The 25,717-nt window shown below is 38.4% G+C and overlaps 1 protein-coding gene across 1 annotated transcript in view; it reads right to left on the minus strand.

Moving 5' to 3' along the window:
• CPED1 (cadherin like and PC-esterase domain containing 1) overlaps window positions 1-25,717 on the minus strand; it is a 421,919-nt gene that overhangs the window by 304,026 nt on the left and 92,176 nt on the right. The window contains 1 exon segment of the mRNA XM_020966339.2: window positions 20,223-20,298. Within this exon segment, the coding sequence (XP_020821998.1) occupies window positions 20,223-20,298 (76 nt within the window).

A 25,717-nucleotide genomic window follows, 5' to 3' on the forward strand; every position in this document is an offset into this window, starting at 1 on the left:
CCTTAGATTTACATTTTCACTCCTCTATACAGGCGCCAGGAAAAAGCCTTGGAATTTACAACTCTATATAGGAACTCTGATAAGGAGGAAATGTGTGTTATCACATCCTTAGCAGATGTTTCGGGAGTGTCTCACAGGGAGGACTCTTTGAAGTTAGGATGGATTTTCTTTATATATCCTGTACCCTCAGAAAAATAAACTGAGTCAGTTTTTCTGTTCTGCCTGGCCTACTTCTCCATGTCTTATTTCACGCCTTTCCGTTCGGTGTACTATCTGGTTGCAGGCAACACTAGGGTTGTCAAGAGGATAAAATGAAATAATGTTTGTAGAATACTTTGCAGACCTTAAATTGTTATATAATGCTATGTCATTATTGTTCATTATTATTCAATGACTTGGGTATTACATTTATAGACTTGGTCAGTCAGCCATATAAGAGTTAAATATGTAGTATAATTTAAAGGGGGCCACAAAACCAAATATTTTTTTGCTATGAATAGTTATGGCACCAACCTGCCTGTCTAGCTTTCTCTCATATTGCATCCCTCTTTATCTTTGGTATTCCAGGGCTACTCTTCAGCTCCCTTCTCTCCTCCAATCCACATTCCCCAGTAAAAGTGATTTTCCCTCCTCAAGTTCATCGTAGCATTTATTTCATGAGGCATAAAGTTCTGAGCATGCTCAATTTATTAGCAGAGCTAGCAATTATCAATTAATGGAATCAAAGACTTCTCAGTAGCCAAAGGCCAACACCAAGATCATGCAGGGTCTTTTATAGTCAAAAAGAGGAAGAAAATATAAATAAGGTGGTCAATGAAACAAGAAAAGAAGGAACTAATCTAGTTCCAAACCCAAATACACTTCCAAAATCTAAGCTTTGCAGGAGCTCAGCTGTTGAAAGAATGGGGAATTTAAACTATTACAAGTCTTTCCGTGTTGTTCAGTCATTTTTTTCAGTTGTGTCTGACTTTTTGTAATCCCATTTGGGGTTTTCTTGGCAAAGATACTGGAGTGTTTTGCCATTACCTTATCTAGCTCATTTTACAGATAAGGGAAACTAAGGCAAACAGGGTTAAGTTACTTGCTCAAGGTGATGTAGTTAGCAAAGGTCTTAGGCTAGATTTTAACTCAGGAAGGTGAGTCTTCTGACTTTAGGCCCAGCACTTCATTCTGCTGCCCTCACAAGTCTTTCTGGCAGAGGCCAGTTTGAAGCTAGCTTGATTAAGTCTTACCAAAGCCAAGTAAATGTATTAAGAATAAACCTTATCACACAGTAAATGTATTATCATTTCACTGTTCTCACACTTTGAGAGATTCTTTTCTCCACCCATTGAATTCTGTTTTGTATTATACTTATTCGTGTCCTTGTTGGATTTCCTATAATGCACCACCCTCCCCCACTGGAAGGTAAACTCCTTGAGAGCAAAAGCAATGTTATTAAAAAAAAACCAACTATATATCTTCAGTGTCTAACACAGCCTTGTACATGGTAGATGTCTAATAAATATTGAATGAATTTAATTAATAGTACCTAAAATTATCATTAGAATCATTCTTTTTGGTGAAGATATTGTATCCATATGGCTCCTGTTAAAAAAATATACTAGTAGGGGCAACTGGTGGCACAGTGGATAGAGCACTGGCCCTGGATTCAGGACGACCTGAGTTCAGATCTGGTCTCAGACACATAACACTTACTAGCTGTGTGACTCTGGGCAAGTCACTTAATCCCATTGCCTAATCAAAATAAAAAACTACATTAGTTTCCAGGGAATCCAGAATGCCTTAATAATTAGCATCAATCAGTTTTTCAGATTGACTATTAAGATGGAAATCAGGTGATGAAACAGAAAGAATTCTGGATTTGGTCAGAGGACTTGAATTCTCTTCTCCTATGCCCCAAATCCCTCCAGGACAAAATCTTTTTTCTTTGTGCTCTAGGTATTCTGTCTCTCTCACCTTGTTGTGGAGATCACTAGGTTCTGGCCATGGAGTTCTTTATCTTTACCTGTCTGTTTTCCCTAATGATTCTTTATAAAGCAAAGCCCCTAACCAAAGTATGAAGTACCAGGATGTGCCAGAGCCAGCTCTTATGGGCTCACAGGCCAGTTATTAAATTTTCATTTGCACCTCAGAAAACAGCAAATGCTACAAATCAGGGCTTATTTTGTGGAAGAAAATGATGGAGAAAAAGCTCAGAGAGCTTTCTGTTAAGCATTTACCAGAATATCCTTGAAAGTTTCCCAAAACTCTTGGTGCAAGTTAGCTTAAAAGTACCCTAAAACTTTTAGGACATCCTGCATAACAGTAAACTTTACTCTTTCTGCTGTTTTACTCCTCTACTTAATGCCCTAACCTGGCTTCTGGGTCTTGTGGTTGCGAATCATGAGGTTAGAAACCCCTGATTTCCTCCCCTAAAACTGAGGACAAGATGACAGAGCTGAGATTATAGACACATTCTAGCCCACCAAATCTTGGTCTCAAGGAAGAAGGAACAAGGTGGCCTCCCAGGATAAACTAATCATCGGAAATCCACTCATCATGCTGTTTAATTTAGCACCTTTCCAAACTTCTCCCCCTCCCCCTTCCCTTCCCCTTTCCCCTTCCCCTTTCCCCTCCCCCTTTCCCCTCCCCCTCTCCCTTCCCTACTTCCCTCCTCTTCCTCCTCCTCCTCCTCCTTCCCCTCCCCCTCTCCCCCCTCTTATTGGAAGGTTAGAGGTGAAGCACTAAACTCCACCGAAAGCCTTTTCTCTTTATAGAGATCAGAACCTGGAAACGAGTGAGGTTGCAGCTCACTGCACTTTCTATCTATTGCTCAGCTTAGTCTCAACTCCAAGGAACAAGATACTCCAGGTACCTCCTGTTGTCCCTGACCCCTTCTAGCTTCCTTTTCTGTGTTGTTTTCCCCCATTGTATAGTAAGCTTCTTGAGGGTAGGGCCTGTCTTTCTTTTTCTTATTTGTAACCCCAGCATTTAGCACAGTACCCTGACACAGAATAGACACTTCATAAACATGTATTAAATTGAATTGACCTGAATCCACAATGACCAGTTCCTAGATTAGCTCCAATCCCTTCCATTATCTGAGATAATGACTTTCTGCCTCTTTAACACCCCACCCCCAATTAAAATGGTTTATTGGATCCATACTTGAGGATTAATGGTGTCAGCAAAGGAGAAAGGAAGGAAAGAGAATAAGCATTTATATATGCCTATATATGCCAGGTACTATGCTAAGGCCTTTCCAAGTATCTCATTTGATCCTCATAACAATCTTGAGAGATAAGTGGCTGTTCTTCTCCCCATTTTACAACTGAGGAAATTGAGACAAACAGAGGTTATGTGACTTGCCCAGAGTATCTGAAGCCATATTATTTAAGCATATAAAGGATATGTTTTTAAAACATATTGGGGTTCTTTTTGGAAGTAGTGAGTGAGGGTGTGTGTGTGTGTGTGTGTGTGTGTGTGTGTGTGTGTGTGTGTGTGTGAGATGGATGATCAGACTTGTGCTTTAGGAAAATCACATTAGCAGCTACATGAGGGTGGGGGAGATGGATTAAAAAAAGGGACAGGCTTGAAGCAAGTAGAACAAATAAGGGGCTATTGCAATAGTCTAGGTGAGAGGTGATGAGGGACTGAACTAGATTAGTTGTTGGGTGAGTAGAGAGGATGGTTAACAGTGAGAAATGGAGCAGAGAGGTCAAGAAAATAAACACTGAGAAACACTGATTAGATCACTTAATGAGAAGATCATTGCTGACTTTGAAGAGAGCAGTTTTAATCACGTGATAAGTCTGGAAGCCAGATTGCAAGGAGGTAAGAAGAAAGTAAGTCCATACTGAGTGCGTACAGTACTGTATTTTTCAAGAAGTTTGCCTGAGGAAAGACAAAAGATAAAGGATTATAGCTAAGGGGATGGTAGGATCCAATGAAGATTTTTTGAGGACAGGGAGACTTCGGTGTGTTTGTAGGTAGCAAGGAAAAAACCAGCAGTTAGGTCGATATTGGAAATTTATAAAAGAGAGGAGAGGAGATGATAATGTAAGCAATCTGTTGAAGAAGATGGTAGGGAATAGGTTTAAGGGTTCGTATGGAGGAATTGGCCTTGATAAAGAGAAGGGCCACATCTACATCAGACTGCAGGAAATGCTGGGGTGTCCAGGGGTGGTGAGATAAGGGGCTGGTGTCATCAGGTAAGGAGGCAGGAAGAAGAGAGTTTTCAGTGGATATAACAATATTAAGTTCCAAGTGTATGCAAAGCTCTATATTAGGCACTGGAGAGAGATACAACATTTACATAACATACAGTCTCTGTCCTCAAGGGCTGTTTATTTGTTGTTCAGTTGCGTCCAACTCTTCATACCACCATTTTGGTTTTGGGGGGTTTTTTGTTTGTTTTTATGTTTTGACAAACATACTGGACTTTCTAATAAGCGACTGAGGCGGGATTTGAACTCTGGTCTTCCTGACTCCAGGCCTGGAGCTCTATCTACTAAGCCAGCTAGCTGCCCCTAGCTTTATAGGCTAACATTTAAGAGGGGGATCACTAGAAACATAACTGTGCTGGAGTTAATGCAGGGACATGTTACTTCTGTGTTTTATAGACAAATCAAGCCCTACCCATTTGGGAGTCACACTGCCCTAATTGATGACTGCCTTACCTATCCTATTACGGTATTTCAAGCTGACCTCAGCTATGCTTTATTTCACTCCTTACTACCTTGTCATCTTTTCAACAGCCTGCTGGTCCCAGAGAGCATGCCATAGAGGTTTTAACCCTTTCATTTCTGGAACTTCCATCTCTGTAGCCCGATGGCCCTGATTGGTGACTGCCTCACCTGGCCCACTTTTTCAGCTAGACATAGCCATGTTTCATACTCCAGCCATCTCTTTGATGTTCTCAATAGTAACCTAGTCACTTCCATTCCTTAAGCACCTTGCTGGAACTATGATCAAATCAAGTCTTCCTTTGTTTCTGGAAGGGGTGTGTCAGTCTATTTCAATATTACCTCACTAACCTTCCCTATAACATTAAAAAAAAGGGGGGGGCCTCCCTGGCTAACATTCCCCTTTATGTGTTATTTCTCCCATTAAAATACATGCTTCTTGAGGGCAAGAAAAATCTTTTTAAAACATGTATACCCAGCAATTAGCACAGTATCCTCACATATCCAAACTTAATGATATCACCTATTCAATCTTATTTAAAAGAACTAAGGAAAATTTGGTGAAAGACTAAAAATTGATCTCTCAAAAAGAAAACATTTATGAGAATTAAGGTGGTAGAAAGTGATAAACACAAACATCACATAAAAATACAATATTTCCAAAAAATATTATAAATGGAAAGCTGAGAATTAGAGTTGGAAAGGTAAATGTAATAAAGAAGAAATGAAGGAAAAATGTTTATTACGTACTATTGATTTCTTTCTTCATTAACTTACCCTTCTGGAGAAATACAGTTGAAAACTTTGATTAGAATGTAAGGAGAGGAAAAAGGACCCTCACAGATATTACACAGTCCTGATCAACATAGAAAATCATGAAGATATTTTATTTCCCAGTTATCAAACTGACTCTATTCAATTCCAAATTATTTAGGGGCTCACTAGCCAGATCGATATGCTTTCTTTTTCCCTCCTCTCCCTCTTCCTCTCCCAGAAAGCCATCCCATATAACAAAAAAAAATATCTTTTAAAGAAAAATATTTTAAAAGGAAGAGGAAAAAGCAATCGGCAAAACTAATTAATACACCAAAAAATTGGAATATATGTGCAATATTCCACATCTCTAGACCTCCTGCCTCTACAAAGGAGTGGGCAAAGGTACTTCTCATATCGTATCTGAAACTATGCTATTCTTTTTAAATTTCCCATTATCCACTTTTCATTATTTTTTGTTGGTTCTTTCCATGTACATTGTTGTAGACATTGTGTATATTGAGGTTTTGGGGAGATGGAGGGTTGGCTCTGTTTTTCTTCACTCTGTATCAGTTCTTGTAAGTCTTCATATTCATTGTTTCTAATAGCATAGTAATTAATATTTCATTACATATTTACAGTTTATTTAGCCATTCCCAAGCAGACGGGCATCTACTTTATTTCTAGTTTTTTACTATCAAAAAAGTGCTACTATAAATATTTTGAGGGTATATGGGAACTTTCTTCTTATCAATTACCTCATTGGAGTATATGCCTACTAGTGGAATCTCTGGGTCAGAGGGTATGGACATTTTAGTTATTTTATTTGCATAATTCCAAATTACTTTCCAAAATAGTTATGCTAAATCATAGCTCTACCAACTACCGTAGGCACTGGTCTGGCCCTGACTGCTGCTGTAAATTGGGTATAGACTGCCTGAATGCTGGGTTGCCTGGAAATTGCTCTGGACGTGCCTCCTATTGTGGCTTGGATCCTGACTTCCTGGACCCTGTACTAGGTCCTAGATTGGTCCTGGCTTCTATTGTGGATCCAAGCCACAATAGTTGTCTCCTATCTACCATAGCTTGTCTCCAATCCAATCAACATTTATTAAGTGCCTACAATGTGCCTGGCTCTGTGCTAAGTGCTGCAGATACAGTTAAAAAAGAAAGACAGTCTTTGCCTTCAGAGAGTTTAATCTTACAGGGGAGACAAAAGGAGTCAGGAAAGTGGGGGAGAAGAACAGAGGTACAGGACACCAGCGCATAACTGGCATCTTGTTCTGTGGAGTTGAAACCAGGAAGGGCAGCAGATGCAAAGTGGAGAGTCTCCTATTTGAGCTCCATGGGTTCCTAAGTCATCTTATATGGTCCTGTAGTGTCCAGAGGTACTTAAAGCCATTTTCTTTTCTCTTTGCTTTAGCATTTTGTCCCTTCTGGTGTATTTTAAAGTCTTTACAGGGATTTTTTCAAGGTATGTCTAAGTCCAAACGTTCTGCCATCCTAACCAGAAATGCCCTTACTACTCTTTTCTCTGAAAACCCCCTAGGTTACTAGGTTGAATGTAGAAGTAGTATATGGTTCAGGCCTACTTCTAGTACCCATTTTACTAACATATTGTGCTGGAAGTATAAAGCAGCAAAGAATTTAACTGGAATAGAATATCAGGTAATAGTTAAGCAATGTAATTTTCAGTCCCCAAACCCACCCCACATGCAAATGCATATAGTCTCCCAGAGACTTAAAAGCAAAGACATGAAATTCTAGTGCCAAGGACAAGGAGATGGGAGAAATCATGGGGACAGGAACACAGTGGAATTGGGCTAGGGAGATAGATACCTAGGAAAAGGCCTACCAGCCTTTGTGGGTGGTAGGTTGGCTTTCCTATCAGTGACATGGGGTTGGGGTGACTCACACCTAGGGATGGGTATACCATTCCCTAGGAAGTCTGGCTTGTGTCCTCTAAAGCACTGCCAAAGCCAGCCCTGTGACCACTGTTCCCCTTCATAACCTTTCCTGTCCTCTAGGAGGCTGGGGATTCCACGGACCTGGGGATGCAAAGAAAAATTGCAATAAGAAAGTAAGAGAGTTTGGCTCCCTCAGTTTGTGTTCCAAGTCTTTAGCCCTCTCATCTCCTTCTCTATGTACTCTGAATTCCTTTGACTTGCTCTCTAGGCTACTTTTTTAAGTCTCATTGAGGTTCCCTGGGCAGTTCCTGATACTGAAACTTTTTGGAGTTATTCTGGAAGCCAGAGCCTTGGCTTGCCTTGGAAGTTTGGAGTTGAAGGAATGATTTGTTTGTCTTGTTTTGTCGGCAAAAGCTTGTCACGAACTGAGTGCTTTGTAAACCATCGAGTTTTCATAACTTCTTTTTCCTACCTTCCCTTTTTTTATGCCTTCATTTCTTCCCTTCCTCACCTAGCTGACAAAGTCAATGAGGCTATAAACTTTGGACCACAATCTCGACTATAACTTGTTTTTGAGTCTCCTTCCAGAAAGTTCAAGTGTGAGATTTGTGTGTAATGTGATTTTTAGAATGTGCTACTGGAACTGAGGGGTGGAGAAAATGTCTTAAAGGTATTCAGAGCAGAAGAATTTAGGGACAAGTAGGAGGAGGCCTTGCCCACATCAGACTAATGCTTTGAGAAACCAGGACAATGAATGCTCTTAGTGGTTTGGCTATTTTTACATCTGTTGCCATTCGTTAAATTGTCTGTGACCATTCACTGGGGAGTTATTGATCAATCAATATTTATCAAGGGTAGTCTATGTAACCAGTATGGTACTAGACAGTGAGAGAGTTCATTTTCTAAATTTTAGTGTCTGGGAAAAAGCTCTACTTGCTTCACCCTGGTTCCAATTATATACTTGTGGTAGTTGGAAAGTGTTTACAGATTCCTCTGTGAGCAAATTCCAAACAAATGTGTGCCCTGAGGTAGCTATCTCCAAACTTTTTGAACATGTACTCCTATCAGTAAAAAAAAAAAAAAGAATTGGGTTATACACCTGGACCTTTTCTGTTTTCACTTTATTCCCCTGTTCTATCATGACTCGTAACTAGCACTGGGCCATACAAATTGCCTTGAAGTTCAGATAAAGCTCAAGAAGTGACTAGAAACACTGGAAAGGAGAGACAAAAGCTAGCAGCTTCTCTCAGAATTCCTGCCATCACAGCATAAATCATGCCCTGTCCCAAGTATATTTAGAATGTAAAGCTAATAAGGTAACTTAGAGGGCATTCAATTTAGGGGTTCTAGGGTCTGTAAACTTCTTTTTTGAAAATATATTTTACTAACTGTATTTCACTATAATTGGTTTCCTTTGTATCTCATGTACTCTTATTTTATTCATTTAAAAGCATTATTCTGAAAAGGGGAATATTGGTTTCAATGAACTGCCAAAGCAGTCCATGATACAAAAAAAGAAAGAAGAAAAAGGCTTGAAGCTTCCTGAGCTAGTAAAACTCCCTAATTTTTCAGGTAAGAAAACAGATCCCAGAGAGGTTAAATGACCTGCCCAAGGTCACCTTGTGGTATGTAGTTTAACCAGAGCTGAACCCAGGTCTTCTGACTCCAAATCTAGAGTTGTTTTGATAGTACCATACTGCCTCTCATGGGGAAGCTAAGGCTAATGGAAATTTAAATAACATACCCAAGCTCATAGAGGTAGTAAGGAGTACAGGTGGGCTCTGGTTCCAAATTCATTGTTCTTTCTTCTATATTATTACTGCATCCAAGCACTTCCTGCACTACTTAGCATCTATCAGAGAGTATGAATAAACATTTTAGGCTAAAAAAAATTATCCCCTATGTTGGGGTAGATTTTTATGTTGGGTACACAGGAAACATGTACCTCCCAGTTCTAATTCTCAGTAGCTACAACAGAGTTTACCCCAGGCTGATGCAAAAACAATTGTTGATAAATTAGTGAATAGCAAATGGGGCTAAGGTTATTTTCAGTGCTCCGGGTTAAGACTAAAGAAGGGTGAATTTTTGTACAGAGATACTCTGGGTAATCCATACCTGAGGACAATTGAATCGTCTTGTATTTTGTCCAGTGCTTTTTTGCTTATATGCTGTCTCATAAGTGTTCATTAGTTCATGGCTTGTCACTCTAATTACATTATTAGCTCATGGAAGGAAAGGGTTACATTTTCTGCTTCGGTCTCCCTACAGCATCTGGTATGGTGTTGGATAGAGAGCAGGTACTCAAAAACATTTGGCAGGTGAAGGAAGGAATGTTACATGAACTCTCTCCATTTCCCACCTGGCTGTGCTCCTCTGGACTTCATCATGCCCAGCAGGAATCTTATCTTTCTGTAAGATCCCCCATCAACTTTGGAGCTCACACCTCCTCAGTGCCCCCTGACCCTGGGGCCCTTCCTTCTTCCTCATTGGAGAGTATAGAGTATGAAGGGTAGTAATCAGAGTTCCTCCCAGATCCTCCATTTAAAGAGGGGACCCAGGCCAGACATCTGTTCATTTCCCAACCAGCTGCACTCCTCTGGATTTCATCATGCCCCCACAAGGAGTACCACCCTGCCCCCTCCTGCCAACCCTTTTAACTTTTATGTGTTTTCCCTCAATTAGATTGCAAGCTCCTTGAGGACAGGGACTGTCTTTTGCTTTTCTTTGTATCCCTATCTCTTAGCATAGTTCCTGGCACATAGTAGATGCTTAATAGACTGACCCTGAAACCTGTTGTAATAGGAGGGGCCAACTATAGCCTTCAGTTGTAACATGTAGATAGATCTGCCCTTACATGGAGATGGATGATGTTGCAAATGATCCTGAACCAGCATAGATAAGGTTTTCTGTCGCCAGACCTCACTATAATATCCTACCAGTTAGGGAAGATTTCTCTTTTAAAATTCAATGGCCTCTGAGAAATCCAAGGAAGTTATCACATTTTAATATAAATTATTAATTATTAATTCTTTTCTTTTAAACACATATGAAAACACTGTGAGAATGGAAGTTTCAATAGACAAAGAGGCGAGTTTTCAGCATAGGGTGGGACTCTGTTCTAAGGGACTTTGGAAAGACAAAAGGACAACATGGGGAAGAAGTGTAGAGGTATCAGAAAGGTCTACTGGCCCCATGCTGCCTACAACACTCATGAGTGTGGCCAGAACCAGAACAAATATAATTGGGAAATATTTAACAAGATAAATAAAAATACAATAAAACATAGATAATAATATTGCATTTTAAGATTAAATCAATATGCAGCCCGCATGGATCCTTACGTATGGATTAGTGCCTCCTTCCTCTTTCTATCTGAGTTTGATATCATTGGTCTACAGGAAAGATCACTATACTTGGAGTTAGAAGACTTAGAAAGATCACTATACTTGGAGTTAGAAGACTTAGATTTCAGTCCTAGGGCTATCTATGTGTCTTGCTTCAGTTTCATCATTTATTTAAAAAAAAAGTTTCTCATTATCTATTAAAAAAAATCTATAGGCTTTAGAACTGGAAGAAATCTTACAGAAAATTTAGACCAGTGCCCTCCCTTTACAGATGAGGAAACTAAGAAGAAAAGTGACTTGCTTGAGTTTAAAGTAGCTGATCTCTAACTAATAGCTCTTCTAACCCCAACATCTTTTAGCAATGTTGTGTCAGATGGGGAGGAGACAGTGTCAAGCGATCAGCCTTACCTGCTATGGAATGCTATCTATGTCTGTACTATTCTTGAGGTAAGTAAACTGAATAATTTTCTTTAGCAAAACTAATCTCTCATTTCTTTCTTTCCATTTCAATAGAGTACACTTTTTTCAAGCCAGAGCAGAGGAAATAAATAAAAGGATATAAGAATCCTAAAATGGTACTGAGCAATGAGATTCCACAGTACTGTTTAAATTAGATCTGGGCTATTTAATTCACTGAAATCTACTGAGGTCATATGCTAAATAAGTTTTTAACTTTAAGAGAGCTTTTAGGGAGAGGTCTATGGCTTCTTGAGCCATAGCTGGTCATCAACCCATAGAAATCAGTATCTAATAACTTTAAAACTGGTCAATGTTTATTAAATTATTTCAAACTTTGGTTTAGTGGCAAAGCAATGGATTTGGAGTCATAGGAACTGGGCTCAAACACTTTCTCTCCATTTAGTACTTGTGTGACTTTGGGCCAGGTTATCTAAGCTCCCTGGACCCCATCTTCCACATCTATAAAATGGGGCAGGGAAAGAAGATGACCTTGGAGTTCTCTTCTGTTCCAAACCAATTATTGTTTCAGTAATATTCCTCCTTATAAAGTTGTACTGCTATATATGGGCCTAAAAAATAAGCTTGTTTAAATAGCAAAAAAAAAAAAACCCAAACAAACAAAAAACCCAAATCTCATTCAAGAACATCTGGTCTTTTTTCCTCCATTATAGCCTCTCATGTTACTTAACAAAAAAATAAAAAAATAAAAAGGGTAGCTGGATGTTTTGAAAATTTTCCAAAACACTTTTCTCTAGGTCTTACTGCATGTATATATTTAAAAGGTAGTTGAAAGCCAACTTCAAGAGCCAAGCTCAAACTACTGGAAGGAGTGAGTTATAACCCCAAAGTTGGCACAGTCCTAACTAGGACTGCTTCGATGGGAATACACTACATTAAAACAGAAGAAAAAAATGATACTAGCCCATCCAAGTCAAACATCTCCCTCATGTTTCAGTCTTCCAAACATGGAAAGGAGCATTTTTCTTTTAGATCTTAAACTTTGTAAGTTTCTTTTATCATTCCTGAATTTCCTGAAGTACCCAGTAGAATGAGAAACAAGAACAAAATGTTTCACATGAAATCAACAACTGGCAACAAGATTAGCAAATTTTTTCAGAAGTTTAATGAAATTAATGACAAGATAAAAATAAACCTTTATGCATACCATCAAGGGTATCTTGGATATGAATAACAAATCAAAGGTTCTTTATACTTTAAATTGTGCTGATGAGATGAGATTCATGTTGGACCCCTAAATGGAAAAGACCATGTCTTTGGGACCTGGACCCCAAAGCCCCTGAAACAAGTCTGTGTGGCATTCACCTGAGGCTTCACTCATTCCAGTGAATAAACCTTTTAACTGCCCTTTCATTGCGGTCCTCATTGTCTGTAGCTGGCCCCATCCCAGGCTATTCACCATTCCTTAATCTCATACAGATCTTCCCACAGTCTTTCTATATAAAATTGTCCATCTTTCCCCTGTTAAATTGCTCAGATTCTTAAAATCTGGCCACTTGTGTTGGAATCACAAATACTCAGATTCTTAAAACTCTGGTCCCACTTGTAGTGGTGATACAATAAACCTTATTTCCAACTGAAAGAAGGCTTGGGTGGTCAAATTCTTTCAAGGCAGAGCCATGCTCTTTGCCCTGTATTTCAGGGTTCTTAGCACTCCTAGACTGCAACAGTGCTAGTTTCTTGCATTTCCTTCTGGATAAAGATTAAACCAGTATTCATGGTTCAGTGACTTCCTCAATTTGAGTACTCCTCTATCTCATCAATGCCAATCCATCCTATGAGACTCCTGTCCATGTCCTTCCATAAATTCACTAGAGGAAATCCATCCAGCATGCAGGGGACATTCCTCACTTTCTCTTATGATAATGAGGATACTAACAGAACCCACAGGCTGTCCATTGACTATCCTTTACTCTATCCACATAAGCAGTACCTCTTCTTTTTCTCCTCATATATTTTTCTGATTAGAGTATTAATCAGTTAATAAGCATTAATTAAACACCTACTATGTAGCTGGACGTGTGGCATGAACTACGGAAACAAAGGCAAAAGAAAAATATCTGCCTTCAAGCAGCTTACCACTTGGCCAGAAGCAAATGGTACAAAATAAATACAAGGTAATTTTGGTGGGAAGGAACTAGCGGCTGGAAAGTAGGAAAAGGTTTCACAGACAAGTTGATGCTTAAGCTGACCCTTGAAGGGAAGTGGGGGTTCTAAGAAGCAGAAATAAGGAGGGAGGAAATTATTCCCAGCAAGGGCAGGGAGAGGGAGAAACAGAGGTAGAGATGATGGAGGGCTGTGTATGAAGAACTGTAAAAAGGAAAGTTTGGCTGGACTATAGTATAGGGAGAGTAACTGATGAATAAAAAGACATTTTAAAGTACTTTATGTACTAAGCTCAGTGTTAAGTGCTGGGGATAAAAATAGAAAAGTAAGATAGTCATTGCTCTCAAGCAGGGGCAGACAACATAAAGGAAGATTCAGCTGCATGGAACATGGAAAGATCTAGAAGTCTTAATGGAATAACAGTGGAGTAGTTGGCAAAGCCCAAAATTCTTTAGGTTACGTAAGTAGGTAAAATTTTTTTCCCTTTAACCTCCTGGCTGTGTTTCTGATTCTCCAGACTGTATTACTATATTCAGATGCCTTCTCATGCTGGAGCTTCCTTCAGCACCTAGGGTCTTCTCTTCCTGGTACATCCCTTTCCATCTTGCCAGATTCTTCTCCCATTGATGAGTTCTTTCCAGGAGTAATCATTTGGGGAGTAAGCTCAGGCCAGCAATGATTCATTCCCCTTCCTTTTCTGAATCTCTGGATTTTACCAAGATGGCCTACTTCAAGTACCTTTTCCTACAGCCTTCTACCTTTTCAACTCTCTTTTATGTGAAGTACTCCCTAATTAGAATGTAAGCTCCTTGAGGGCATGGATTATCTTTCTTTTATCTTCTATTTGTATTCCCAGAATTTAGCATTGTGCCTACAACACAGTAAATAATAAAAGCTTGTTGCTTTTCCTTGTAAGATGAAAATGCTGGAGGACTTAAATGAAACAAATTTTATTCAAGGAAGAATGTATGACATTACCCATCTTCTACCAAGGAGACAAATCTTCAGTGAGTGTAATGGCAGACTAAGAATGCTCTTTTTTTTTGTTTGTTTGTTTTAGGAAATAGAGGCAGAACATATGGTAAGACCTAGAAGATATTACTAGGCAGTGACAGGGCAAATGGTAAGGCCTAGTGGTCCTCCACATCAGACAGATAGAGTTGTTGACTACCTTCTCACCCAAGTCCTGTGTACAATCAAGCAGCTGGGATGAGAAGGGAAGGCAAAGGGACAGGGTGTTCCTGATGGTAGTGGTTCTTTCTGTGCTACTTTAACATCTTGAATATGTCCTGGGATAGCCCAAGGGTCAGGGGAGAGAATGAATGGAGTAAGACAGAGATGCCAAATTTGTATCATTCCCACTCATATTTACCCATTTGATTATCCTTTCCAATCGTGTGTGTGTGTGTGTGTGTGTGTGTGTGTGTGTGTGTGTGTGTCTGTCTGTCTGTCTGTCTCTGTCTCGGATAATATAGGCTAAGCCAGCCCAGATTTTTCTAAAATAAACATAATATTCTCCAAATAAACAATCTCTTGACAAGTCAACAAAAAGGCAACATAAGTGAAGAGAGTATATTCAATAGATTTATGGCTCAGTACCTGATTTTCATTAGATCCACTGAATAATTTTGTTCAGCATCGGCTTGAGTTTTATTAGGCCCTGAACAAGTACAGTGTGGACTTGTGTGGCTGGATTACATAGCGAGATGTTTATTACTGTTGACGTTCCCATTCTGGTCAACAGTGACCATTTTAGGCACTAAGTTGTTGCTACTAGGTACAGATTTATGACAACATAAGAAACAAAATGTCCTTGTGGAAAAAAGCCCTGGGCTTGGAGTCAGAAAATCTCAGTTCTAGTACAGGTTCTGCTACTTACTAATTGGATAACTCTGGACAGGTCTCCTAGCCTACTTGAATTTCAATTTCCTTAACCATAAAATAAGGACAGGAATTGAGGAAAGCATTTCATAAACCTTAAAATGCTATATAAATTCAGTGTAATTCAAAAACATTTATTAAGCATCTGCTATATTTAAAGCTCTGAGCTAGATTGGGAAACGGTCTTTTACCTATCTTTTACCTTTTCTGAGTGCCTAGCACAGCGCTTGGCACGCAATAATCAATAAATATTTATCAACTGACTACGAAGATATGTGATAATAAAGCCCTTCTCCTCAAAAAACTTATCCAAGGGTGGGGAACCTGCAGCCTTGAGGCCACACGTGGCCTCCTAGGTCCTTGGGTGCAGCCTTTTGACTGAGTACAAGTTTCACAGAACAAATCCTTTTATTAAGGGGATTTGTTCTGTGAAGTTTGGATTCAGTCAAAGGGCCACACTTGAGGACCCAAGAGGACCACATGTGCCTTAAGGCTGCAGGTTCCCTACCCCTGCATCTATTGTGGGGAAGAGGAGAATAAATCTGGTAGGCTTCTTGTGAGCTGTTGTTACTCTTCCTCTTGTATGTTAAGCGTGAGCCCCCAACCCATAACCTATCATGACACTCGTAAGTGTAGCAATGATAATGAGCTCCCGCTTGTAACAGGTCATCATGACCTTGCCTATATAAATGAGTTGCCATCTATAATGTGTCTACATGTGTAGAAGTGATGCTTGTATGTGATAACAACCAATGGTGCTGGGTAAAATGATTGTCTATGGCCTCACTTGAGGAGTTGGATGGAGAGCTGTGTATTTGGTGTTAGGACAATTCTCAGCTAGTTTCTTAGCAGCTGTAGCATGATTCCTTCTACTCCATCCCCATAAAAGGTTTTTCCTCCATGGTTTACTTTTTCCAGCTAGTTTAAGATCATATCAAATATAGTCTTCTCTCTCCAAAGAAGAATTCAGAACCAAATCCACGTTAGCTCACACCGATAAGGAATTGCTTCTCTTATCTCCCTAAAAGGTAAACTTTGCCTAGTTTCTCCATGCTAGAAAATAAACTCATTTGCCTCGGTGGTTTTTGGTGACTACCTTTTTTTTTTGTGAAAAGAATTAAAGAACATCAAAATGCATAGGAATATAATTAGTCACTCTTGGTTAGCAGCCCAGGAAGGGCAAGCCACACTTGCTTCTCTTCCTCTTCCTGAGGGGCCTGTGGTGGAGGGGGTGGTGTGTTTGGGGGAGAGAGCAGACAGTGAGAGTTCAGAATGTTAATAGGGGGCTGCTCTCCCACCAGGGATGGAACAGTGGAAGAGAAAAGCGTCAGAGATCGAGTGTGTACATGACTCACTAGCCCCTGTTCAATTGCTTCACTGAGTACCAACAGCAACTTTGTGATCTCCAATACTCATGGTGCTACAACCCATTAAGACTCTTAAAAAATACAGGCGCTACAGAGGACATAAGGATAGGACAAATCATACCTCTCTGACCTCCCAGGCCCCAGAAGTGATTTCTCCTCTCCCTCTTTGCCTCTTGAGCTCCTACCCAGTTCAGATGCCTCCAACAAAATGAAATCTCCCCACTTCTTTCTGTCTGAGGAGCAAAACGAGACCCAGATATCTGGGCTCTCTGAAGTCTGGGTAAGAAATCTCGTCAGTTGCAATAGGTATTTCTGTGGCCCTTAGTCCATCACTAACTGTCAAGCTGGATGAGGCTCCCTTATTTACAGAAATGTTTTATATTGAGAAAAACAATGCCCTCAATCCATGTTTAAATATATAGTCTATTATAAAAGTTGGTATTTATAGAGCCTAAATCAGAGCTTAAGGTTAGTGAATGCTCCCTTACCCTTAAATATCTAGTAGAATTATCCTCAACCAGAGAAAGATGACAGGATAGGAGGAAGAGTGTCATTAAATGACCATTCCATTCAGTAAGTGTAATTTAGAAGTCATAGAGATAAATGGACAATTAAAACACCAGACAAAGAAGGAGAAAGGAGTAAGGAGAAAGCTATATATTTCTAGAACTTATGAGTATTCATGGGGAAAAGGAAAAGAAAAACAGGTTGAGAATATGACGAGAAAGAAGCTGCTTAACTTTGTGACACCAGATTTTAAAAAAAGAAACAATAATTTAAGATACAAAGATTATACCACAAAATATAATCTTTGTCCATATTATTAAAACCCACAAAATGTTTATGTATCTATGACAGTGTTTCCAAAGTCAAATTACACTATCTACTCTGTGCAGACAGAATAAATAAGGATTTTTGGCAAGTGGCCCATAACCTTTCACCTTTTCTAGTTGAATGTACAAATGTACAAACAGAATGTACAAAGTTTCATTGTTATTTTTTTCATCAGTGAACTAGGTCTGACATATGAATCAAGTCCTCACTCCTATTCCTTTTGCTACAATATTTTTGTAAAGTTAGAGAAATTTACTGTGTTAAATCAACTACTCCATAACATAAATAGAAACAAAGAAAAACCACACGCTTTTGTCAAACATATAGGCTGTTCTCTAGTTTAAAACAACAGCAATAACAATAGCCAGTACCTCTAGGTTTTTACTGAAATGATTGTGATTGAATCAATTACTTTAATAGCTTTGATCAGAAACCTCAATGCAATTTTAAACTCCCACTTTTTAATCAACAAGAGTTTGTAATTATAAAACCACTCTAACTATGGAGTCAGAGGGGATATTTTTGCAAGAGTTAAGGACCACAGAGCCAGGTCTATACATAATTGTTTTAAGCAGGCACCATCAATTTGTACCTGAGTCATTCATCCATTTTTGTCTTATTTTTAAACTGATGCATGAAAGCTAAAGAATGTAACCTTTATAATGGGACATGCCGCTGTGGTTTTAGTTTTGGTATATTCCCAAGAAGTCCTAGGGGATTAAATGGTAAGTTATTATTATGCAGAGGTTCACAATTAGATGTTGTGCCTGACTCTGCAAAAGACTGAATTCAAAATAGATCTAAAGTTTCATAGATTTAACTTTAGAACTTTTTCTCAATATAAGGATTTCATGATACCTTTCTGATTTTATTTCATATTTCATTTGAGTATTATTCCTTCATAAAACTCTAATATTTAGATTCTAGTGATCTCTACATTTACAGGAGCCAACTTTTATCTAAACTTTGCATCTCCTACAGTCTTAAGAATAGGGTTCTACAAACAGACTAAGCAATTAAATGTTCATTGAATGAATGAATGATTTTAAATGGGTTAAACTAAGACTAATAAAAGACTTTAATTGGATAAAATAAGAAAGATTAGGGGAAACTTTCCTCTTGTTTTTGAGTAATGCTTAATGTTCTCATTGGGCCCTTTCAGGTTCTGTGATTCCGATATATTGGGATGATGGGACATAAGGGGGTTGGGTGACTGGTCAACGTGCATATGCAACTGGGGAAGAAGCAATGGTCCAAGACAACTCACTAATTTCCCTTTAAAGAGACTGTGATGATCACTGATACTACCTCTCTGTGGAGAGAGAACCAGCTAGCTTTGTTCCGGTAGTAAAGGAGTAGAGATAGAAAAAGATGAACATCAAAATATAAGGGAGAGATACAGGACAACTACTGAGATGCCTGAAGCATTCTGTTTCCTGTTTGCTCGTGTAGCTATAAGCAGGAAAGGTAAATCAAATTTCTTTTTTTGTTTGTTTGTGTTTTGTTTTTTGCCAGGCAGTGGGATTAAGTGATTTGCCCAGGGTCACACAACTAGTAAGTGTCAAGTGTCTGAGGTCAGATTTGAACTCAGATCCTCCTGACTCCAGGGCCAGTACTCTATCCACTGCACCACCTAACTGACCCTAAACCAAGTTTCTACAGTGCTGAGTTAATCACACATCCTGTTTCAGTTTTATTGGGATTGTGGATAATTGTGAATAGATATTGATCCCTACTGGCCTGTGACCAAGGGCTCTGACTGCTCATTCAAGACATAGGGAATAGACATAGTTTTGATGGCATAAATAGCAATCCATAAAGGGTTTCTGATTTAGGGAGAGTCTAGGTCGAGGATTCAAATGGAATGTATTATTGATATCAATGCTACATGTTTCCGCTTTTTATAAAGATAATTAGGCTCATTGCCAAGGACACACATGTTAATTGATCATTATAAGTGAATCCAGACTCCTAGATTTAGACAATCATAAGATCAGAGATGTAGATCTCAAAGGGATATCAAAGGTCATATAGTCCAATCCAATTATTTTTAGAGATGAAAAGGCATTTTGAAAACTGAGGCCCAGGAAGGTTAAACCTCTTTTACACAGGTCACATGGACAACAAATAGCAAAAATGGGATTTGAATTCAGGTTGAAATATTAATCTGGGCACTTATTCACTCAGGAACTGAGTTAAAGGGTGATTGACAGAGAGAAATAGGCAGATTGGCAGTGACATCATCCCCCCCCCACCCCGTGTTGGCTAGTCTACATTACACTATGTTGGAAATAACAGAAGGTAATTGCCTAGGATATGTTTATGTGTATGTATAATGCATGCATATATGTGTGTGTATATATGTATTCACATGTATGTATAATTTGTGTATAGATATCTTTATGAATGTATGCATATTAGATATTTAAATAATTATGATCACATAATATATACTCATATACATATGATTAAACATTGCTTTTCTCCTAATACGTTAACCGTTATCTGAATTAACCATTAAGATTTCAAAAAGGAGAAGCAAATTGGATCAGATCAGAAAAAATTACTTATGGATGTAGTATATTTAAGACACTAAATTCTACATAGTTAGGCAATGCTATCAAGGTCACTTTTTAAATCTTAGAGCAGAAGCAAAGAGATGAATTAAGTTGAATTGATACTTCTAAGTAAAGTCTTTCCATTAGTGAATATTCTTGGACCATGGGATTTTGTAGTAGAGGCAGTATTGAATAAGCAGTTCTAGGCATTACTCACTTGAACTCCTGTGACACCAGTACCTCAAAGAGAAGTTTCCTTCAGTCACTTTACTAAGTATTTAGGAGTATCTTGCACATTCATGAACAATGAAGCAAATTGAAGGATTACCTGGGAATCTTCTAATGATTTGGCATAATCCTTCCTTGCTGCAAAGCTGATACTGTATTTCTGGGAGTATATTTACCTGAAAGTAATAAAAGACCAGTGACTTTATAGTAGGTTTCTGAAGCCAAAGTGAAAGCATTTCTTGGAGCCCTGGATGAATGCATATGAAAAATGAGCATTTTCTTCCCATCCTCCCACCTACTGATCACCAGTACATACATCAGAACATTTAGTTAATATATTAAAACAGAAGAAAAAAAGTGATTGCTCACTGTGATCCAACCCTATCTGAAGCATTAGGTGCAGTCTAAAATAACCAACAAGCTAATCCTAAAACAAAAAAAACCCTAAAACCAAAAACCCAATCTCCTAAAAAACCAACACTAAGCATTTCAAAGTTGTAAATAAAAGGAAATACCTATAGTCCTATCTCAAATTCAGTAACGAGAATAACCCAGCACTTAGAAATTGTTTTGCAAAAAATAACAACAAACATGACTCATAGTCAAGAAAACCACAAGATTTCCCAAGTCTTCTCTCATTTGTCCTTATGCACTTACTTAGGTCACAATTTTTAAAGTCTAGTATTAAATCTGCAAACATACTGTGAAACTCTAAATAAGCACATAAATGCAATTATTCTTTCTGAATATGTAATCCAGTTTTCCTAAAGTTTCATAAGTACAAAATCAGAGTGCAGCTTTATATAAATTCAAATATTTACAGAGATGTGGCTTCAGTTTTGAAGTAAATGAGAAATTACATGATTGATAGAGTTCAGTCTCAACTTTAAAATGGTCATTGGTATCCACTAAGAAACTATTCTGAATTTATTATAAACTTACTACCAAAAACAAGTGAAACATAAAGCTCATGAATTCAGAATGATGAAGAAAGTCTGAATTAGCAAAAGGAAGAAATTTGAATTATATATTTTAAAATAAATATTGCTTTCAAGTACAAGCAGCAATTTTAAATTGGTCTAATAATATATACATATTATGTAAGAGGGTATTTTAATAACTAAGATCATTTGTAATTAGCAGACTTGAGTTCAGATCTTGCCTCGGATACTTATTAGCCCTAGGCAAGTCACTTAATCCTGTTTGCCTCGGTTCCTCAATGGTAAAATAAGCTGGAGAAGGACATGGTAAGCCACTCCAGTATCTTTGCCAAGAAAACCTCAAATAAGGTCACAAAGAGTCAAATATGACTTAAATGACTGAACAAAAATAACAACTGTACGTATAAGTATACATGCAAAAAATAGTTTCAATGCTTTCTTTTAAATTGATTGAACATTTCCTCTGTAGTCTTAGTATGTCATTCATTTGCTCGGCATTTTTTCCCTTTAAATTGCTTCAGTCAACATAAGGCAGAGCAGGTTATATTTAGATAAACAAATCTAATTTAATGACACTTTAGAGTTAATCTCAAACCCAAAGTGAGCATAAACAACTTTTTCATCTAGCCTTCGCAGGAGCTTAGAGACAAGTTTGGTTCTCAGGTCCTAAAATCAAAGGGGTGGGAGCAGGTAGGTGGTGTAGTGGATAGAGCTCTGGCCTTGGAGTCAGGAGAACCTGAGTTCAAGTCTGGTCTCACACACACAATACATGACACTTACTAGCTGTGTGACCCTGGGCAAGTCACTTAACCCTGATTGCCTAGCAAAAAGCAAAAAAAAAAAAAGAGAGAGTGAGAGAGAGAGAGTCTGTCTTCAGGGTAGTACCTTAAACTGGATACCTGTACCAATCTCTGAGTAAACACTAGACTCACTGAAATATTCGAGGTTGGCCCTCCAAGAAATTCCAAGTTTGTTTCCCTTCCAAAGTAAGTCCAAATCACAGGCTGGTGTTATGAGTTTGGAGGACTGAATAGGCTTTAGTGGAAAGGTAGGGACTCACTGGAAAGGGAAATCATATCAACTCTTTCATGCTATTATGAACCCTTTGTATTGTTTTTGCATTTTTCATGGGTGGAGTAAAGACTATATATGAACTATCATCTTGAATGATAAAACATGATGAAAAACATGCAAGGGTCCATTTTCCCATTGAACCTGTCCTGTCCAAGTAACTCACAGAAAGAAAAGGGGGCAAAGTTGTGATTTTTTGCTCCCTCTCTCAAATCACTGCTTTGATTGTTTGCTATTAAAGGATGAGGAATAGGAGTGGGAAAGAGGGCAGAGCACATTCACAATGTTCTCCCTCTCTTCAACAGACACAGCCGTCATGTCTTAGATGCCTATGTAAAATTGGGTCCAGAAACTTAGGAATCTCTCGGGCCACATGAATGAGATTACATGCAATATCCAAGTGTCTCTGCTCCAAAGCAGCCATTATTAGCTCCCAGAGAGGAAAACCCCCTAGGGACCCAGGTCTCCTCTTAGCTCTACTACTGTCTCTTCCCTTCTCTGAAAAGGGAAAAAGAGCAAAAAGGACCCAGTAGTTAATTCAGTTCCCTTTTTTAAGGTCCTGCATGAAAGCATGGCACTGAGCCAATCAAGTTATCCTCAAATGCTTGACAACAGCTTCCACCTGCTATCCAGATTGAGGAGTCCCTGTTTAGGATTGTCGTTTCTTAAGGGGAACTTAACCAGGATACTCATTTCACTCCCATTTGAACTAACTCTGTAGGCTACTCTGCTTCCCTACCAACTTCCTTGTCCGCTACCCTCCCTCTCACCACCACCACTCTCCAGCTTCCCTTTATGCTTTGTCTTTAGAGCAGGGATTATATTGCTGTTGGCTTTTATTGTTGTTGTATTCCCAGCACTTAGCACAGTGCCTGGCACATAGCAAGTACTTAACAAATGCTCTATCATCTGTCAAATTATCAATTGATAGAATATTTCTTTGATAGAATCAAAATTGCAAATAGTTTCATCAGCTTGTAATCTCATCCCATTATTGTTCAGGGAACTCTCCTAATCAGATCTCTACATTTAAATATATGGGGGAACATTACACACTTCATTACAGTTCCCAATCTTTAGCAAAAGATGAAATATTTGTCCCTGACACTTCCAGTTCATTAGAAGAGCAGCCTCCACCTTGATTCCCTGGAAAGATTTCAAAACAGATGCATCTGAATGCTATTTTCTCAGGCAATCACAGTTTTGTTTTTTTTTTTTTTAGTCCTACAGTAACTCTAGCTCAACCTGAATCTTCTCTGTGATGCTTCTGTTAGATCACAAATATGATTATTCTTACTTCTTCATGTACTTTAGAAGTTGGGAAACCTTTCTATCTTTCATATCAAAATCCAAAACATCTCTAAAAACAATTGTCAAAAAAATTGTCCTAGAAATATGCTGCAGTGACTTAAAATCACAACTATTTAAAAGGTTCTTTGTTCCCAAAGTAGCCAGTAACTCCATTTCTCTCCCTTAGTATTATGCTAGGGGATATTAATAGATGAAAAAAAATAGTCCCTGCTTTGAAGAAATTTACATTCTTTAAAAAAAACAACAACCATATTTCCACATCAGTCATGAAAGAACAATCAGAACAAAAGGGAAAAACCACTAGAAAGAAAAAAAAAGAAGGAAAATAGTATGTTTTGATCTGCATTCAGACTCCATAGTTCTTTCTTTGGATGTGGATAGCATTTTCCATCTTGAATCTTATGGAATTGTCTTAGATTATTGTATTGCTGAGAAGAGCTAAGTCTATCAAAGTTGATCATCACACAATTTTGCTGTTACTGTGTATAATGTTCTGATTCTGCTCACTTCACTCAGCATCAGTTCATATAAGTCTGTTCAGGTTTTTCTGAAATCTGCCTACTCACCATTTCTTATAGCACAATAGGATTCCATTACATTCACACACCACAACTTGTTCAGTCATTCCACAGTTGATGGGCATCCCTTTAATTCCCAATTCTTTGCCACCACAAAAAAGAGCTGTCATAAATATTTTGTATATATGAGTCCGTTGCCCTTTTTCGTTACCTCTTTGGGATACAGACCTTGTAGAGCTATTGCTGCATCAAAGGTTATGCACAGTTTTATAGCCCTTTCTTTGGGTATAGAGGAACTTGCATTCTATTAGGAAGAAACACTATGGTCCCTGACAAATAGGTAATGTATACTAAGTAAATAAAAAGTAATTGGGAGTGGGAAGATGGGAAGGAGGATACCATTGAAGGATGAGAAAAGACCTCATGTAGGCAGTGGTGCTGCAGGTGAAGAGCTTAAGAGCCAAAGATGAGAAAGGAGAGCATTCCACCCAAGGGGACACTCTATGAAAAAATCACAAAGCCTGGAAATGGAACGTCATTTTCGGGAGACAGCAAGTAGTTTAGTCTGGTAGTGGCATCAAATTCAAATAGAAATGGGGGCCACTAATCTGAACATAAGGATCTTTGGGTTGCATATTAACTTAGTTTTAAAATGTAATAGTACTTACATTTTATTGTATTTTTTATTTAATTTGGTAAATAGTTCCCAATTGCATTTTAATCTGGTTCTGGCTACACTTTGGAGTGTTTGAAGTCTCTAATAAAAAGCATGTGAAGGGAAGTAATTAGCATAGGGAGGCAAGTAGGGGCCAGATTGTGAAAGGCTTTAAATACCTCACTGAGGAGTTGGCATTTTATTACCTAGGCTATAGAGAATCCCCCTTCTTGAGAAGGGGGAGTGACATTGTCAAACCTGTGCTTGAAAAATATAAGTGTGGCAGGTCCTGTGTGAAGACGGCAGAAAGAGGGCATGATTGAAGGCAAGGAAACCATTTAGAGAGCTATTACAGTAGTCCAGGCAAAAGGTGATAAAATCCTAAATTGGGGTGGTGGCCGTGTAAGTGTGGAGAAAGGGATAGACAGAAGTTGTGGACATAGAAGAGATAAGACTTGGCAACTGATAATGGGCTCAAATATCATTCCAACTGGCACAATTTCCAAACTAAATTTAATCAATCCACAGGGAAAGCTGAGTCATAAACCCCAAACACACTTACTCTCCTGAAACTGAGAAAAGATTAAAGAGCTTACATAAGTGTGACATACTTAAGCTCCTAGTGGCAGTTACATTTCATGGATTTAAAATTAAAGGAAAGAAACAAAGAAAGAAGGAACGAAGTGATGGGACACAGCAAAGTGGTGGAGAAGGTGAAAAGAAGACTGTTGGATTAAAGAAAATTGGGAATCAGCTAGACTGATTCTCTTCTTAAATGGAAGGAAGCAAGGGTCCAGAGAGAGGTCACATAAATAATAAGCAGCACAGGCAGGATTTGAACCCAGGCACCAGTACTATCAAATATAACATCCATTCAACTGCCCCATGCTGGCTGTAGGGAAGGAAACTCTGAGAACTCTGATCTTAAAAATCTAGGTAGTCCCAAATAGGAATGAAAGGTAAATAACATTAATAAATAATAATAAAATGTAGTATATAAAATATAATAAAAAATAATAGAATAACTGTATAAACCCATTTTTAAAAATCTACAGATATGGTTGAATAGGTTGCAATGACCTTAGGCTAAAAAGTAAAC

Source organism: Phascolarctos cinereus, unplaced genomic scaffold (assembly GCF_003287225.1).
Source record: "Phascolarctos cinereus isolate Bilbo 61053 unplaced genomic scaffold, phaCin_HiC Scaffold_1;HRSCAF=81, whole genome shotgun sequence".
NCBI lineage: Eukaryota > Metazoa > Chordata > Mammalia > Diprotodontia > Phascolarctidae > Phascolarctos > Phascolarctos cinereus.